This window comes from Petaurus breviceps, unplaced genomic scaffold (assembly GCF_028583685.1).
Source record: "Petaurus breviceps papuanus isolate PSGF00001 unplaced genomic scaffold, PetGlider_PUasm1.0 108, whole genome shotgun sequence".
Taxonomy (NCBI): Eukaryota; Metazoa; Chordata; class Mammalia; order Diprotodontia; family Petauridae; genus Petaurus; species Petaurus breviceps.
The window spans coordinates 3,330,517-3,349,547 of record NW_027185593.1 but is presented as its reverse complement, the minus strand read 5'-3'; the positions used below and the strand labels follow the sequence as shown (position 1 = coordinate 3,349,547).

Sequence of the window (19,031 nt, the reverse complement as noted above, 5' to 3'; positions counted from 1 at the left end):
GAAAATTTTCCTTGATAATTTCTTGAAAGATGATGTCTAGGCTCTTCTTTTGACCATGACTTTCAGGTAGTCCAATAAATCTTAAATTCTCTGTCCTGGATCTGTTTTCCAGGTCATTTATTTTTCCAGTGAGATATTTCATGTTTTTCTATTTTTTTATTCTTTGAGATTTTGTTTTGTTTCTTGATGCCTCCTAAAGTCATTAGTTTTCATTGCTCAATTCCAACTTTTAAGGAATCATTTTCTTCAGTGAGATTTATGATAATAAGGTGGGTGGCTAGGTGACGAAGTGAATAGAGCACCGGCCCTGGAGTCAGGAGGACCTGAGTTCAAATTCGGCCTCAGACACTTAACACAAAAACTAGCCTTGTGACCTTGGGCAAGTCACTTAACCCCAATTGCCCTCCAAAAAGCAAATAATAATGATACTAGCCATAAGGTATGGGTTGGTGGAAGAGACTAGCCCTATGGTTGGCTGTTGAAAGAAGGGTGGGATTCATACTCTTTTTCTACCTTCTGATTGGTTTTGCTCTTGGGCCATCCCTCCCCCACTATTGAATTATAAATCTATAGGGAAGGAACAGCTTTTATAATAGGTTATATATATATATATAAATAGATTATAAACCTATTGGGAATGACCAGTTTTTGTCAGGGTCAGTGAAAAGAGCACTAAGCCTGGAGTCAGGGGATCTGAATTCAACTCTCACCTTCGACTTCGACCGTGGGAAAATCACTTAACTGCTTCGAGCTTCATTTCCCACAAAAGTAAAATGAAGGAATTTAAGAAGGGTTTTAAGGTAGGTCCCTTCCAACTTTCTGGTTAGGATCCTATGAAAACAAAGCTGGGATTGGCAGCTAATACTTGGGAGACAGAATGGGGGAAGGTCATCATTTGTAAGCTGACCCCTTGGTGATGAATTCTTTGACTTTGACAATCCATGAAACAAAGAAAAATACAATATGGCTCTCAGTTCTGTGGGGCCCTCTTCAGCTCCTAAAGTGAAGCTGCAAATTGGCAGATGAGTATGTAGAAGGTGCTAAATATCACAGAATTTTAGGTCATCCATAGTCATCTTTGATATAAATATTCCACATGGGAGATTTTTTTTGTCCAATGTTTAGCCAATAGGCCAATTACTAGAATAAATCGCATCAATCTGACATTCTCATAAATGAAATGAGAAGATGAGGAAGTTACAACTAAGTGGAATGATGTTTTATAGGTTCTCTTTGGTCAATCAGTCATCTAGCATTTATTAAGTGCCTACTTAATAAATACAAAAAACAGCCCCTGCTCTCAAGGAGAGAAAAGTCTAATGGGAAAGAACATGCAAATAACTACATACAAACTATCAATCTAATATCTATCTTCTTTGTATCTGTAACAAATTGGGGTTAGTCTCAGGGAAAGAGAATTAAGGGGAATGAAAAATAATTTTTATAGAAGGTGGGATTTTAGGTGGGATTTGAAACCAAGTGAAGATGAGGAGGGAAGGAGAACAGTCAGTGAAAATGCACAGTCCTAGAGATGGAGTGTCACCACTCGATTAAGAGTACATGAAGATGAGTAAGGTATTTAAAAAGACTGGAAATGTCGGAAGAAACCAGGTTATGTAAGACTTTAAAAGCCAAAGAGAAGCTTTTATATTTGATCCTGAAGGTAATAGGGAGCCACTGGATTTTATTGCTTCTTTGGAGAGGCAAATAAAGAAATTGATAGAATTAGTTTTATCCAAAGGTAATAATAATAATAGCATTTATGTAAGGTTTAAAAAGCACTTTACAAATATTATCTCTCTTTATTCTCACAACAACCCTATGAGGCAGGTGCTATTATCATCCCCGTTTTACAAATGAGAACACCAAGACAGAGGTTTGATGACCCAGGGTCACACAGTAAATGTCTGAGGATGTATTTGAATTTAGAATTTCCTGACTCCTAAGTCCAGTGCTCTATCTACTATTCCACCAAGCTGCCTTCAACCAATAATTTTTTAAAAATGTATTATGAACTTAATGAGCATGAATAAGAAATACAATTTCATGAAACAATTTAGTAATTTCATATTGCACAGCTTATATTTGCAAAAAGACTGCAGTGAAAGTAATTGCAGTTTATGCACTATCTATTGCAGAGTATAAAAAGGTAAAGGAATTTTATGAATAACTCAAGACTGTCCAGATTGGATCCACATATTATTTTGATATTCACTGACTTCAGCACAAATGTGGTGATATCATGGATGGCGAAAAAAATTATTTTTGAAAATATTACCCAAGGGTAAGGAATAATGAAGGTTAAAGACTTTCAACAGCCCAGAAAACTCATAAATAAATATCATTAATAGTAGGCTCTAGAAAAGAATCATGAGATGCTGAACATAGTGAAAACTGAATAACTTCACAAAAAAATTGAAATTGATTATATATGAATAGACGGAAAACAGCTAATCGTTGATAAAGGAATTATTCCTGAATCAACTGTCTTGTGATTGGTCAAACTGACGAGGGAAGAATAGCTGTTACAGGGGCTCCAATGACCAGAGTTCCTGAATGGGCAGTCTGGAATGAATTCATAGGACCCAAGCAATCTTTTAAGTCAGGATTGTAAAAGTTTACTGTTATGCTATACATCGGGAAGAAGGTCTTAGGGAACTTGCAACCTTAAAGAAGTCATAGGTATAGCACTTTTAATATCTACTTTGAAAGCATATTGCCCATAATTCACTGGGAAATAGCCCAAGGGAGGACTACCTGGAGATGTGGTTTTAGTCTTGAAATGGTCACTAAGTCAGCTAGCGGTCAGGGCTGACTGAGAAGTGCCTAGTCTGCCACCCATCAGTGTCATGTTCGACAAGATGGATGTTAGGAACCAAGGCCAACGGGGATTCAGGATGTGTATAATTGGCTGAGGAATTAGCTTACAGATAGTAAATTGAAGGATTCATAGGTTCATTGGGCCATTATACTAGGGGAGATAACATTTGCCTAAGCTAAAAAGTTTATAGATGGTTTAGTGGAGGACTCATAGGTGTAGCTTTTTATTGTACCAAGCAGAAATAAACAGTTCATTATTTGTTGCTAGGCAGAGTGCTGGCAGAGGGAAGGGGCAGAGTTAATGCTCTGAGGCTGGGGGGGTTGGGGTGGGAATGTGATTTTACAAATTGATTTTACAAACTGATGTTATAAACACAGACACCCCAAGCACCCCATCAAAACCACTAATTTGTTAGAGCAAAGGTGAAAAATGTACACAAAACCAACAAGTCAAGAAACAGTTATTAAGCACTTACTGTGTACTAAGTACTCTGTGCTGAGTACTGAATAAAGCTAGGAGAAAGAATAAAAATGAGAATTAAAACAATTCCAGTGTAACTCATTCAAACAACTTCTTGACCTCAAAAAAAAAAAAATGGTCTGGGGTGGCTAGGTGGGCGCAGTGGAATCAGGAGGACCTTAGTTCAAATGTGGCCTCAGACACTTGACACACTTACTAGGTGTGTGACTTTGGGCAAGTCACTTAACCCCAATTTCCCTCCAAAAAGCAAAAAAAAAAATTTTTAAAAATGGTCAGAGGAAAGGACAGTGACACTGATTATAGCACTTTCATACAATGGTGTTAACGACTGTAAATCAGTTACCATAATGTCTTTTGCTCTCCCAAAAGAGCCTACAGACTCCATTAACTGGCACACACTTAAGGCTGCCACTTTAAAATATAAACTCTTAAGTAAAATTTTAAGAAAAAGTATAGTGGGAGATAATTGAGCAGTGTCACCTTCTACCACAACAAGAAGTTTTCTGTAAGAAACTAATGAGGGTGCACAGGGAAGCCATTCATAAACTTAGATTTTTAAGAAGAAATGTATAGCAAATGGAAGTCTAGCCAGATAAATAGGAGGGTGGCATGGTATTGTAAAAATAAATGTCAGGAGCTAATTCTAGAACGAAGAAAACAGGACAGCAAAAAGTTGGGTCTTTTAAATCTGTATTGGGAGGAAAAAGAGGGTCACCGAAGGGACAGGACCTTTGCTTGAGGTGGAAGGATGGTGAGAATTGACAACAGGTCTGCTCAGTTCTCCTTTTGCTTCTCTTTTCATTGTTTCATTGAGATAATATCTGTGAAATGCCTGGAACATGGTAGGCACTATTTAAGTGCTTATTCCCTTTCTACCTTCCTTCCCCTTCTCCCATTGGACTAGAACAAAATTCACTAACAGAGCTGATAGCCCCAAAATACAGCAGTGATTAAGATAGCTTAGTTCACTAACATATATTTATGTGTATATACATGTATACATATGGATTCTATGAACTTATTTAAAAATAGTTCAATAACTATTTCAGTATTAAATAGGTTTCCTGTGTAACCCTATGTATTTTATTTCATGTACTTAAAAACAGTCTGAGAAGGAATAGGTCCATAGATTTAACCAGGCTGCCAGAGGAAAGATCAGAAAAACGTTAAGAACCCCTACTTTAGAGAAAAATAATAAATTTAATAAGTAAAGTGCTTTGTTATTGTTTTTTTAAACTTGTTAAGTGTTCCCAGAGTGGTGTTATTCCATTATACACTTTACGGTTTGTAAAATGTTAGGTGATTTCCAGATCCTTCCCCCTAAGAAGAAATCATCAAAGATGGTACTTTTAAAACTGACAGTCAAGGAGCATAAAAGAAACTTGATAGATGCCATTTATTAAACATTCGTGAATATTGTGCACTTCTATTACAACTTTAATCAATTTTATACAAGTTTATCAAGTCATATGATTTTTATAGGTGTTAGTGTTACATTGAGTTAGAAGTTCCCACTCTTTTTTTTTTTCCTGTTCTCCTCTTCCATGTAGGACTAAAGTTAAGAATATTATCTCATGATAAATATACTAGAGTGATTGCTTTAGTAATTAGAAAAATAGTCATCTTTGTTAATGTCTGACAGAATTGCAGCTTTAAAATCTAAAAATTGTAATCTTAGTAAAAGTTAGAATTTTTATCAATAAATTCTAGATTACTAAAGATGTCAATCCCAGATCACTTTTTTTCAAATAGGTCAGATTCTGGTGTATGTCTTTTTTCTCTCACCACTCTCAGATGGTACTCTGCTCCAAGTAGTTCTTCTGTGACTTGAGTTTTGTAACTTTTTTAGACAACTCAGAGTGAGGGCTTTATTTTTTTTCCAAGCATTTGAGCCCTTGTGTAAAATTTTAAAACCTAACAACTAACAGCCCCAAAACTGAAACATTTTACAAATGGGCCCAGTTTGTAAGCAACAGGATAATAAAGAGCATAGCTAACCGGAAGGAAAGGGATGAGTTTTGGTGTGTCTCTCTATTTCTGAACCTCAGTTAGGGAGGGGTCAGTGTTGGTTTGCTTGGTAAAAGCCATGGGAGGAATTACTTAAAGAAAAAGGGGGAAGTTTGGTCATACTAGCTTTTGTTTGGTTTCTTAGCACTACAAGTGCCATTCAGATCTCAAAGGCTATTTAAATGGCATGGACAGGAAAATGAAGATAATAGTTTTCTTTATAACTCGTTTAGAAATTCACTTATCACTTTATTTTGCCTTGGGAAAGTATGTATCTGAATATTTGAGTCTACCATGCCTAATTCTTCACTCAGTTTGTTCACAACAGAGCAAGAAAAAAAGACACTGGAGTCGGTGTGGGGTGACAGTTTCCTTTTTGAAACTTTGTACCCGTTTATCGGTGACTATCAGCTGAATCTCAAGATAATAGAATTTTAGAGCCAACTTGATTAGGCTGAGCTCCTTATTTTACCAGGGAAGATACTGAGACCTACAGAGGAAAAAACAAACAGCTGCCACAACCGCCACCCTTTCAAAGCCAGTTCCAAATATACAGGTTTTTTTTTTCACTCCATTACTTCTAAGGTAGCAGCAAAAACTAACATTTTCATCCTCCTTTTTTCCCTCCATCTCACCCTCCCCTCCCTCACTTCCTATAGTTTTCTTTCTTTCTTTTTCTTTTTTAAGCAATTGGGGTTAAGTAACTTGCTAAAGGTTACACAGCTAGTTATTTCTGGGTGTGGTGCTAAGTATCTGAGCCCAGATTCGATCCCCAGGTCATCCTGACACTAGGGCTGGTGCTCTTACTCGTTGAGCCACGTGGCCGCCCCCCCCCCCCTTAAGGAAGAAAAACCTTCCATAAGGTAGTTGCTGCATGAGGATGAGATGAATGCTTGTTTACTTTTAGAATGCTCTAGTAGGAGCCCAAAAGTTCTTCAGAAAATTACTTCCACTTAAAAAAAATTCTTCCTCTTTCTGAGGAGGGACTGTAATAGAAAGTTTGCAAATGTTAATCTTTTATTTAATTTGGTTTTTAAAAATATTTTTAAGGCCTATATTTTTTAAAATTTGGAAACCTCGATTTAAAAAAATATATACATTTTAGTGCTAAGGATAAAGGATATCTAATGATACCTGATGAGTTCCAAATACAGAAGACAAGGAAAGAATCGCTAACATTTGAGTTATGTGTTGGCAGCAAGATGATCTGGTGAAAAAGAAGTTTTCCTAAAAGAGAACTAAATTCTTGTATGGATTCTATATTTACCTTGGGCAAGTCATTTACCTTCTCAGAATTCTGTTTCCTCATATTTGCACAAAGTGTAATAGTGTCTGTCCTATTTACTGAGTGCTGCTGGAGAACAGAAAAGAGTTCTAGAAAAGACAATGGTTAAAAAGAAATAGAATTAGACATGATATTAGCATGGAATAACTGTGCCTTTTTGAGGTGTCCTTGTTGGTATTGGACAATAGCTGAAATTTGGGAGCAGGAAGCATTCGTTTCTTCTTTAAGGGTTTTCTTCCTGATTTTTAGACATCTTAGCCTGAACATTTCACTTCTGCTTCTTGGCATCTCAAGCTTTCTATAATCTGCTTCTCACCTACCTTCTGAAGTTTAGTGTCTGTTCTTCACACATTTTACATTCTAGTAGCCATCCTTGAATTTAACATTCCATCACCTGTCTCAGGGCCTTCAGACTATTCCTGGCACTTGGAAAGTGTCTTCACAGAGCCCCCTTCCCTTATGCCTGGAATGCATTCTTTCCTGACTTCTGCTTCTTGTAATCCCTAGCTTCAGGGTTCAATTCTGGGGTCACCTCCCACTGGAAGCCTTTTCTGATCCCACAAGTCCTCAGGAAGTGGGGGAGGGCTAGGTGGCGCAGTGAATAGAGCACCAGCCCTGGAGTCAGGAGGACCTGAGTTCAAATTCAGCCTCAGACACTTAATGCTAAATAGCCTTGTGACCTCAGGCAACTCACTTAACCCCAATTGCCCTGCATCCCACCCCCCCAAAAAAAAGCAAACCAACAAATAAATGAATAAACAAATCCTCAGGAACAGTAGATTCTTTCTCCTCAGCTTATCTTGTTTACATAACCAAGTATGTGTTACATCTCCTAAATTCCATGAAATACAGGTCCTTGAATACCGCAGCTGTTATTCTTTTTTGTATCCTTAGTGTCTTGGGTAAGGGAGACCTAAAACCTAGCACAGGAGCTATATTTCTTCTCCCCTGTATCCCACATTTTGTTCTTCCTTGCAAGAGATAACCTTTCTCACCGAGTTCAGTTCTGCTCAATCATTTGATCCCTTGTCTTGCCCTGTCTCCTGCTAGCTTGTCCCTGAAATCCAATTCCCTCTCCCATCCCCTATCTCTATCTTTTGGCTCTCTTCCAGATGTAGGACCAAGTCTCCTACATCCTTAGAATCTTATTTGACCCTATTATCTCTCTCTTCCTTTTCACAGTCAAGTTCCCATTAAAAAAAAGCTGCATCTAACCCCATGAAATCGGGCTTCAGCTGCATCACTTATGGTCTCTGTAGTCTCCTCTTGCCAGATCCATGGTCTTTTCTCCGTAGCATTTGACATTGTGGAGCTCCCTCTTCTCTTGGATTCTCTCTCCTCCCTGGGTTTTCATAACCTGGCCCAGCTCACCCCAAACCTCAGGGCTTTGTCCAAGTCCCTCTTTTATTTAATCTCATCAGCTTCTGTGAGTTTAGTGATCATCTCTATACATAGGGTTTCTCTACGTGTGTATAGAGGCATATACACAACATATGTATACATCCATGTGCCTGTGTGTTTGTCTCTACATGCATAGTATTTCTAGCTTTAGTCTTTCTCTTGAGCTCTGGTTCTCATCATTAGCTGTCTATTGAACATCTTCATTTCAAACACTTCATGTCCATAACAAAACTCATGATCTTCTCTGCCATCTCTTCCTTCCTGATCTCCTTGTCTCTTTTGAGGGCACATGGTTGCTCTTCCAGTCATTCAGGTTTGTAACCTCCATCTTGTCCTCTGCTCTTCACTCTCACCTTCCCCACATGTTCAGTCATTTTCCAAGTGTTGTCAGCTGTCTCTACATCTCTTACTTCCATTCCCGTGTAACCTGACACATATCCTCATTAAATCATAGTGGTTCCCTGTTAGTTCCAGGATCAAATAGAAGACTCTTCCCTTTGTCATTTAAAGCTCCTTATAGTCCACCTCCTCCTTATCTACTTTTGTCTAGCCATATACTTTAACTTCTAAACATTTTTGCTTCTATTATGCCTTCCTGTTCTCTATCACTGTTCAGTAAATAAAACTGGCACAGTTTTTGGGTTTTTTTTTTGCTTTTTGAAGGGAGAAGGCAAGGCAGTTGGAATTAAGTGACTTGCCCAAGGTCTCATGGCTAGTAAGTGTTAAGTGTCTGTGGCCACATTTGAACTCAGGTCTCCCTGACTCCAGGGCTGGTGCTCTATTCACTTTACCACCTAGCCACCCCCAAAACTGGCACTATCAACCTTACTGTATATATGAAGCAGCCAGAAGCGATAATGATTTTGAATATCATTAAATATGTACCCAGATTAAATTAGAACACAGTTTTATTTAGTGACAACAGTAAAATTCATGCATATGATGCTTAGTCTTAATAGCTTGGTGCTTATACAGCATGATTATCGTTTCACATATCTGTCTCTTAAAGACAAGGAGGAGAAACTTAAGAGAATGTTAAAAAATGATGCTGTGGTAGAGATTGCAAATTAGGGTTATAAATCACTTATTTTCTAGTGCAGTTGATTATGGGAGTATAAAACATCCAGTAACTCAAATTAATTTGTATTCTTCTGCCCCTTTCTCACTAAATACTTTTTCTTGATCACTTTAAGAAGCTCATTCATGCCAGAGATTTAGAAAATGCACATTCTGAGGGTCTGGTGGAAGTTTTAGTAATAGATCTGAATCTTTGGTTTGGTTGGAGTACCTGGGGATGTTATAGCTGTCTTCAGGTTTTTGAAGGGTTGTCATGTCGAAGAGAATTTAGACTTGTCCTGCTTCGATTCAATGTACATTTATTAAGTGTTTTCTGCTTTAAAAAATATTTATTATGTAACTGCAAGGTGCTGGGCTAGGTGCTGGGGATAAAAGGATCTCCTCCCACTCCCCCCCCCAAAAAAAAGAACAGTCCCTGCCCCCAAGGAGCTTACATTCTACTAAGGAATGTGTGAGAGGTGGGCAAGACCCAACATTAGCACCAATAAATAAATCACTGATAGTTGGAGAGAGCATTAACAGTTTAGGAAGATCAGGGAAGACTTCAAAGAAAATCCAAAACTTCAGAGGAAGTCAAGGCTGGGCCTTGAAGGAATTGTGGAGGCAGTCCATTCCAGGCTTAGGGCTGGCCTGTGGAAAGGACTGCACAGAGGTGGGAGATGGGAGATTGAGTTTAACTAACTAACAGTGTGTAATTAATCCACTTTGTCTGGAATATAGTGTATGTACAGGGGACTGTGATACAGAGTAAGGAATTGTAGATTTATAGAGAGATGACATGGGTTCAGATGCCATCTCTGTGACTTAGGGTGTAACTTTGGACATATCTGTCCTTCAGTTTCTTCATCATTAAAATGAGAGGTTCAGGGGCAGCTAAGTGGCACAGTGAATAGAGCACCAGCCCTGAAGTCAGGAGGACCTGAGTTCAAATGTGACCTCAGACACTCAACACTTAATAGCCATGTGACCTTGGGCAAGTCACTTAACCCCAATTGCCCTGACCTCTCCCCTCCAAAAAAAGAATGAGAGGGTTGGAATAGATGTAGATCTCTTCACATATGCTCTGGCAAGCTGGTCACACACCCCAGGACCTCCATCCTACACAGGAGTCCAGATCCAAGCAGGTTAAAACATTACCCCTCAGACTGGTAGCTTGGTCCCCCTACAATCTGCATACTAAGAGCTGAAGGTGCCTGGGGGGGGGGCGCTGAGACTGGATGGCACTCCGAATTCCCAGGCCCCAAAGTCCACACTGCACTGACCTCTTACTTGGTCCTTGCCTTCTATGGGTTAATAATTCTGGAAACCACCACAGCTGCTGGTGATCTAAAGTCCCTCCAGCCAGTGGCTGCTCAGGCCACCCTGGGGCTAAGACCTTCAGCTCACTGCTTGCTGCAGGTCTGTGGGGTTGTCCTCGGCAGGTGGTTAGCTTCTCTGTGTCATTTTGTGGGTTCTGTAGCTCCAGAGTTTGTCTAGAGTCATTTTTTACATGAATTGGGGGAGGTGGGAGCAGGAGCTGTGAGGAAGTCCTGTTTCTATTCCTCCATCTTCCATATGATAAATATAAAATAAGGCACAAAAAAAAAGGTAGCCTGAATTTTAGAGAGTCTTAAATGCAGGGTTGAGGAATTTGTATTTTGACCTAAAGGACAAACAGATTTCAAAGAGTTCAGAGAAAAAATCATCATAATGACTGATTTTGAGATAATGCTTTAAAAGTTAGTGATTTACGTTTCAAAAACAAATGTTAAAAATTGTTTTTATATGCAACTAGGGAAAAATAAAATATTAAAAACTTAAGAAAAAGAGTTAGAACTTTACATACCTGATTGCATTTTAGCCTTATAACAACTGGGTGAGGACATAGTTATTGTAGGTATTATCCCCACTTTCTAGCTGAAGGAACTGAGTCTTAGAGACTTATACTTGACTATAGTCATACTACTAGTGTCATAGTTGGGATTTAGGTCTTCCATATTCTGAGTCCAGCACTCTTTCTACTCCACTATGCTCTGGCATACTATTTTACAGGGGAAGTCTGGCTAAGAAAGAATGGAGTAGACAAGTAGACATAGGAGAGAGAAGATTGGGAGAGGGGATATTCAGTGGGATCGCTGTTTTGGGGTGGTGGGTAGGGGAAAAATGGGGAAAAAATTTGTAACTCAAAATCTTGTGGAAATGAATGATGTAAATTTAAAAAAATTAAAATAAAAAAGAAAGAATGGGGTACTCTTAGTAATGATTTTTTTTAAAAGTTTTATTGATATCTTTTATTTTTATATTATGTTTCCCAGTATATATTCTGTCCCCTTCCCTCTCAGAGAGCCATCCCTTAAAAGAATAAAAAAAATATGAAAAATCGTTTAGTGAAACTAATGCATCGATTAAATCTGACATTGTATGTAGTGTCCCATACCTGTTAGAGTCCTTCACTTCTGCAAAGGGAGGGAAGTGCAGAGAATAGTCTGAAGGCATGAACAGAAATGGTTCAGACAAGGAAGAATAATAATAGCAAACATTCATATAACATTTAAAGGTTTGGAAAGTGCTTTATGTACACACCTGTGCCTATGTATATATATGTAAACACACATATACATATACTTATTAATTTATTTGATCTTCATAATAACCTTGTGAAATAGGTGCTATTATTATCCCATTCTATGGAAGAGAAAACTGAGACTGAGAAGTTTTAAGTGCCTTAGGTAGCTGGGTGGCACAGTGTATGAGACCCTGCACCTGGAATCAAGAAGGCTTAGAATTTAAGTCTGTTTTCAGATATTTGTGAAGATAAAATGAGATCATGTTTGTAAAGTGCTTTGCAAACTTAAAAGTTCTATATAATTCTAGTTGTTGTTGTTTTAATTATCATTACTTGTCCAAGTGTCTAATGTGGAATTTGAACAAGAATTATGTCAGGCCTGCTGAAGCCTCCATTGGTATCCACAGTTGTGTCTGGAGTACAGGATGAAGGCCCCAGCACATCAGGTGACACACTTGCCCCTCTCCCCCTCACCCCCATGATTTTATGGAAGGTCATGCCCAGGATTCATAGAATAGGCAGGTAGAGACGAGTTTCATTCTGCTTCATTAGAGGATCTGTCCAAGATCACAGATGTACTGGAACAGAGGTTCTTAACCTGGGACCTATGAACTTGTTTGTTAGATATTTTGATAAATCTATTTTAATATTAGTGGTTTCCTGTGTTTTTTATTTCTATTCATTTAAAAACATTCTGCTCAGAGGGGGTCCATAGGCTTCACCATACTGTTAAAAACATGAAAGTTTACAGTACACTAGAGAACTAGATCCCTTAGGCTCTTTGTATCTCATTTTGTTTATCTCTAAGAGGATGGACCTGAACTAGGTGAGCTCGAGGGAAGGAAACAAACCCTTCTACAGGTCAGACACTGACAGAAAAGCCTGAGTTCAGGCTTAACCAACCTTACCTTAACCAGCGTTGGGAAGGTAGGTGCTCTTTATTATCCCCATTTTACAGTTGGGGAAACCAAGGCAGGCAGAAGTGAAATACCTTGCCCAGAGTCACACATCTAGTAAGTGTCTGAACTTTGAACTCGGGTCTTCCTGACTACAGACCCAGTACTCTATCCCTTGAGTGACTTAGCTACCCTGCAGGGTGTCTTTTCATCTTACCAGGATTGTTAGGGAATGGTCTGATCTGAAGGGAAGGGTCTGGACTTCATGACTTTCTTTATATCCCAAAGAGTTTACAGTTACCTGAAAAGTAGGGGTATGCTAGAAACAGCTCTAACTAGTGAACTGATTATTACATTTTCAGTGAAACCCACAAACACTACAAATCAGGACTTGATTTATTGTTGTACTGATTGTCTGGACTTAAAAAAGTTATAGAGAAAATGTTGTTAAACTGAGGCAGAGAGGTGATGCCTCCATTCATACAAAAGTGTCTGAAGTTGAATTTGAACTTCGGTCTTCCTGACTCCAGGCCTGTGCTCTACCACTGTGCCACCTGTTTCTAATGTTATCCCTTCTGGTCCTAAATTCTGTGATCATTGAATCAATATTATCTCCACACCATGATTAGGTATCAGAGTAGTACTCAAGTGGAATTTAGAGATGGAAAATAGCTAACAGCTGAGGAGGGAAAGTACAGTTGCTGGAGATGAACAGTTGACAGAAAAGTTATATTTTCAGTTTAGGGGCTCAGACTTTAAGCCTGTTCTCGTAAGGGGCATTCTCTGTTATTTCATTCCTGGTTAGGGATCTATTAACATGGCAAATACAGGAGTTAAGAATTAATAGAATAGGGTGTTGCTGATTTGCAGACAAGATCTAGGATGTGGGAGTCAAAGAATAGTTTTTTCTCTTTTCTAATCATCTTCCATACCACTGCCAGAATTATCTTCCTAAAATGCCACTTTAATCATGTTACTTTGCTGTTAAGAAAGTTTCACTGGTTCCTCATTGCTTAGAAGATAAAATCAAAAATCCCCATTCAGGGATTCAAGAACATTTATATTTTGTACCATCCTACATTTCTCCCTGCAGCTAGATGGCGCAGGATGACCCATCTTCCTGAGTTCAAATACGGCCCCAGACACTTACTAGCTGGGCAAGTCACTTGACTATGTTCACCTCAGTTCGTCATCTATAAAATGAGGTGGAGAAGGAAATGGCAAAGCACTCCAGTGTCTTTGCCAAGAAAATTCCAAATGGGGTCACATATAACTGAAATGACTGAACAACATTTGTCCCTTACCTCTCACTACTTGTGCAAAACTCTTATTCACCATAGATTTGTCTTTTTACTGTACCCAGAATATAGTTGTGCATTTCTGTATCCTATACTGTCAATGCCAGTATTTGTTATTTAATCATATAGTTCCTTGTACATTTAGCCAGTTCACCTATGTCTCTCTTGCCTCCCCAACTAGATTGTAAGTGCCTCTAGGGCCAATATTGTGTCATATCTCTCACATTGCTATGCTTATAGTAAACATTCAGCTAATTATTAAATGAATAAATAAATTTGCCGAGTACAGATCTCATAACTTTGCATTTCTCTTTTCTAACTCTGGACTTTGAAAGGTTGGGTTTTGGTAGAACTTCAGCTTGCATCTCCTTGAAGGAAAGGTATCCTGGGACAGTCAGTTGGCACACCCCCACCTCCCCCCAATTCATTCTCTTTTTTTTGCTATTAAGAAAACAAGCTTGGTGACTACTTGGTACTAAAGTGAGTCTTTGTCTAAACCATAAACAGCCACGTAGACACAGGAAAGTCTCTGAGGCTTGTTGTATACCGTTTTCTGTGCTGCTGGGATAAAGATAATTAAGGACTTTTGGGTACAGGATGTGGTAAAGTTATGACTTGTTTCTCACTTACCATACATTGGAGTGTAGAGAAATATAGCTGCTAACTATTTACCTTTGCAAAAGCTTGCAACTTGTTCAAAATCTTTTTGTTGTTGTTGTTATGAGTCTTCTAATGATATATACTTATGTCTCAAGTACTCTTGTTTTCTCCTATTTGCTGGACTTTTAAACCTCAAACTGGATTATAGTGATTATTGTTAGTCATTGTACTTTCTGGTTGGGTCTTGTTTTGCCGTATTTGATGTCACACTTGCCATTCTTCAACTAACATAGTACTTAAGGATATATCATTGTTACTCAGCTGGACAAGGGGAACCTCAGAGACCCCTTCTAACTCTGAAGTTCTATGATTCACTTGAAATATTGCCTGGCCTATCCTTTCTTCTATACCACTGAGAGAAAGAGAGGTATTGAGACTATTTTGGGAGTTATAGTGAGCTTGGAGACAGAAGACAGGTTTGACTTCTGGGCTTTTGTTTTCTGAGTGACACTGGGGAAATCCCTTTTCCTCCGGCTCAGTTTCCTCATTTCTAAAATGAGTGGCTTGAATTAAATGATCTTCAGGGTCTGTTCTATCTGTAATAGGCCATGAAGCTTTACATTTTAGCTTTGCCTCTGAGTTAGAACAAAATCAGGAGGCTCCAAGTTCAGGTTGTGTGGTATTTCTCAGACTCATGAGAGTAATACATGTGTTTTATGTAGGATTTTGCTCCTTTTCTTTATTTGATTTGTTTTTATGGACAGCTAATAATTTTATAATTTAAAATATTTTTAAGGAAAAACTGCCATCCTTGTGTAGAAAGTCAGCCCTCACTCCAGCAGACCAAATTGCTGTGGAGGAGGGTGGAAGCTCATCAGGGTTGCAGATGACTCAGAGCCGAGAGGAGTAACAGTGGATGACAGAGTGAGGGCATGGAAAGACCTTGACAGGCTTATAAGGGATAAATATATAAATACTTGCACTTGGGTCCAAACAAATTAACTTTATAAGTATAAGATGGAAGAAACATGGAGAGACAGTTCTGAAAAAGAAAAGGGAGTGTCTTAATGGATTTTAAGGTCAATAATAGTCAGTCAGCAGTGTAATGTGGAAGCAAAAAAAAAATCCTGTCATCTTGGACTGTTTTAAGAGGGACAGAGCCTCCAGAAATAGGGTAGTGGGAGCTCCCCTGTGATCTTCCCTCATCCTGTGCAGTTTTGGATACCAGGATTTAAGGACAACTGATAAAGAGCCCATTCAAAGGAGGGTAACTGGGATGATGCCAGAGCCTTGAGAGGACGAGTATTGTAAAGGGCTGTCATGTAGAGATGGCATGAGGCTTGTTCTGTATGGCCCCAGGGTGAAAGTTGTCACAGGGCAAATTTAGGTGTAACATCAGGAAATCCCTAGGAATCCTTCCTGAGGATTCTGTCAAAAGTGGAATGGAATACCTGGACAAGTGATGAGTGCCCCTCAGGAGCTCTTCAAGCAGAGGCTGGATGGTCTCTTGTCAGGTATGTTATAATTGGGATTCCTTTTGTGTGTGAGTTGGACTAGATGATGACTGAGGTTCCTTTCAAATTTCAGATCTCTGTAGAATTTTTTTTGAAGGGGAAAAGCAGGGCAATTGGGGTTAAGTGACTTGCCCAAGGTCACACAGCTAGTGTTTCAAGTGTCTGAAGTCAAATTTGAACTCAGATCCTCATGACTCCAGGGCCAGTGCTCTATTCACTGTGCCACCTAGCCGCCCCATCAAATTTCACATTCTCTGATTTGTGGAAAGGAAATTATGGTCAAGGATAAAGAAGATAAACCTTTCTACATTTGACTATGGAACATCTTTGAAATGAAAAGAGAAACTAAGGTCAAACTTTAAGAACTCATGTTTTCCCTTATGACCACAGTTCAACCTGCAGGTTTTCTGCTGATCAATAGGGTGTGTTACTGGGGAGCTGGGGAACTTGTACCATATTGTATTATGTATTTGAAATTTCTTAGTTCAAAACTGACAGCACACTTCATTGAGGAAGTTCAGCTGACTTCTGCTTTGGCAGTGGAAAACTAATGCCAAGGGAGAGATGCCTAACTTCTAACATATAATAATTATTTAATTTTGTATTACAGATCTCCAGGGGTCCCAGTGAATTTTCAGGGCCCTCTTTCAAGTCAGCAGGCATCGTGCTTTTCTTTGAAGAATTGTAAAGGGAGAACAAAGCCATAGCAGAAGGGGGAAAACATGTCCAACCCCTTCTTAAAGCAGGTTTTCAACAAGGACAAAACCTTTCGGCCTAAGCGCAAATTTGAGCCAGGCACACAGAGATTTGAACTTCACAAGAAGGCTCAAGCTTCTCTGAATGCAGGGCTAGATCTGAAGTTAGCTGTTCAGTTGCCATCTGATGAGGATCTAAATGACTGGGTGGCTGTGCATGTGGTAGACTTCTTCAATCGTATCAATCTCATTTATGGAACCATCAGTGATAACTGCACAGAACAGTCGTGTCCAGTGATGTCTGGGGGCCCCAAGTACGAGTATCGATGGCAGGATGAACAGAAATACCGGAAGCCGACTGCTCTCTCTGCGCCCAAGTATATGAACCTTTTGATGGACTGGATTGAGGTTCAGATCAACAATGAAGACATCTTCCCTACAAATGTCGGTGAGTTGTGGCCATGGGGCTCCTATTTAAGAAATGAGGAAAAGAAGCTTTTACTGTCTCCTGCTTTCTCCTTTCCATTTGCCACTCCTGCTACCATTGACAGCCCTGTCTGTCCAGGGCACTTATTTCCTGGCTTATAAAGTGCTGAGTTCCTGAGGCATCAAGATCTGAGTCTGTGATCCTCGTGAGTCAGTTCATTCCAAGGACTGGTTACTACAGAAGCTGGTGCTTCTCTTAAAGAAGTTGGAAGGAATGTGTAGATTTCACTTAATGAAGTTCCTGGAGCCAAGGCAGAGTTGTGGCAGTATTGATCTCTTATTGTCTCTATGTTCTATTCTTAACATGCTTGTGCTGCTAGGGTCCAGCTGTTAAAGTAACCAGGTCAGTCTGGGACTGGTCACCATTAACATGACCCATTTCTAGGAGTGAGGGATTAGCTTGGCAGCTGCTAACATCATCCCAACCATCCTCCTTCTGCTCAGTTAAATAACTTAAAATAAAATGTAACGTATGGCAGGAAGGCTAAGTCAAATCTCCCTTTCCTGTCACACCCAGACTCCCACCTTCATTTTCTCATTTCAGGGAAATAAAAAATAGGTTCATTACCAAAAAGGCCCATGGTCCCTACTTAGCTTCCTTGAGTGAGATTAACCAGTAGTTAAAGATGTCTTTTTCTCTCCTGCTGCTGTATTGAGCCATGGCATAGGTATGCTAGCAAAAACCTTGGAGTTCTAGTCTTTGTACTGTGTCCTTGAGTCCTTCTTTCTGGGTCTTAGTTTCCTTTTTTTTTTCCTTTTTGTAAGGGGGAAGGCAGGTCAATTGGGGTTAAGTGACTTGCCAGAGGTCACATGGCTAGTAAATGTTACGTGTCTGAGGCTGGATTTGAACTCAGGTCCTCCTGACTCTAGGGCCAGTGCTCTATTCACTTCACCACCTAGCTACCCTGGGTCTCAGTTTTCCTTCTATAAAAGGTTAAGGTAGACATCCACTCACATTTTGTGTTAGGAGTTTATTCAATTATATATATTCAGTTATATCTCAAGAATGGCAGAGCAATTGTACCAGTGTGGTGACAGTGATGACAGTGGGCTCTGGTGCTTGAACAGCAGCGCACCTTATTGGCCTTCTGTTACAGTCCATGTTTTATCTCCCATCCATTGGCTTGTTTGCTTGTCCATACTGTGATGAACAACAGTAAATCTACTTTTTTAGAAATCTCAAGGGTTTACAGTTTTTTGGTAGCATCTTCACAATTGTTTTTCAGATAACCATTAACTGCACTTCATGGTCATTTCCTTTGTAATCTTGTGTATTTTATTTTATACCTTTGAAAACATCATTTTGGGGAGGCTTTACCAGATCAACTGCCCAAAGGACTCCTGGTTTTGTTTTCTAAAAATAACTTTGTATCAACATGTTTTGTTTTTATGGTAACTACATTTCTTAAGGTATCTATCCCTTAGAATGAATTATAAAAGAGAAGAAAACGATTAAGCAAAACTAACTAATACATTGGAAAAATCAGATATTTTATGCAGTTCCACACCCTCATTTCCCCACTTTCTCAAAGAAGTACAGGGAGTTGGAGGCAGCTTGGTGGTGAAATGAATAGATCACCAGCCCTGGAGTCAGGAGGACCTGAGTTCAAATATAGCCTCAGACACTTAACATTTACTAGTCGTGTGACCTTGGGCAAGTCACTTAATCTATTCCACTTATTTCCTTTTCTATTTTTTTAACCAGTACCAAATAATTTAGGTTTTTTATAATTTGAAATCTGATCATTCTAGGTCTTCTTCATGCCTACTTTTCATTTTGTTTTTTTATTTTTTTTCCTTGAGAATTGTATATGATTTTAACAAATTATTTTGAACTAAAAGAAATGCAGTTCTTGGTGGTTGACCATGAATTGTGGTTTTTTTAAGTTTATTTATTTTTAGTTTTCAGCTTTGACTTCCATAAGT

The 19,031-nt window shown here is 39.0% G+C and overlaps 1 protein-coding gene across 1 annotated transcript in view; it reads left to right on the top strand.

Annotated features, from left to right (window-relative positions):
• Positions 1-19,031, top strand: part of MOB3A (MOB kinase activator 3A) — a 39,950-nt gene that overhangs the window by 4,834 nt on the left and 16,085 nt on the right. Inside the window, exon 2 of the mRNA XM_069073388.1 lies at positions 16,535-17,067. Coding sequence (XP_068929489.1) covers positions 16,647-17,067 — 421 coding nt within the window. The 5' untranslated portion in view covers positions 16,535-16,646. The remainder of the gene's footprint in view (positions 1-16,534; positions 17,068-19,031) is intronic.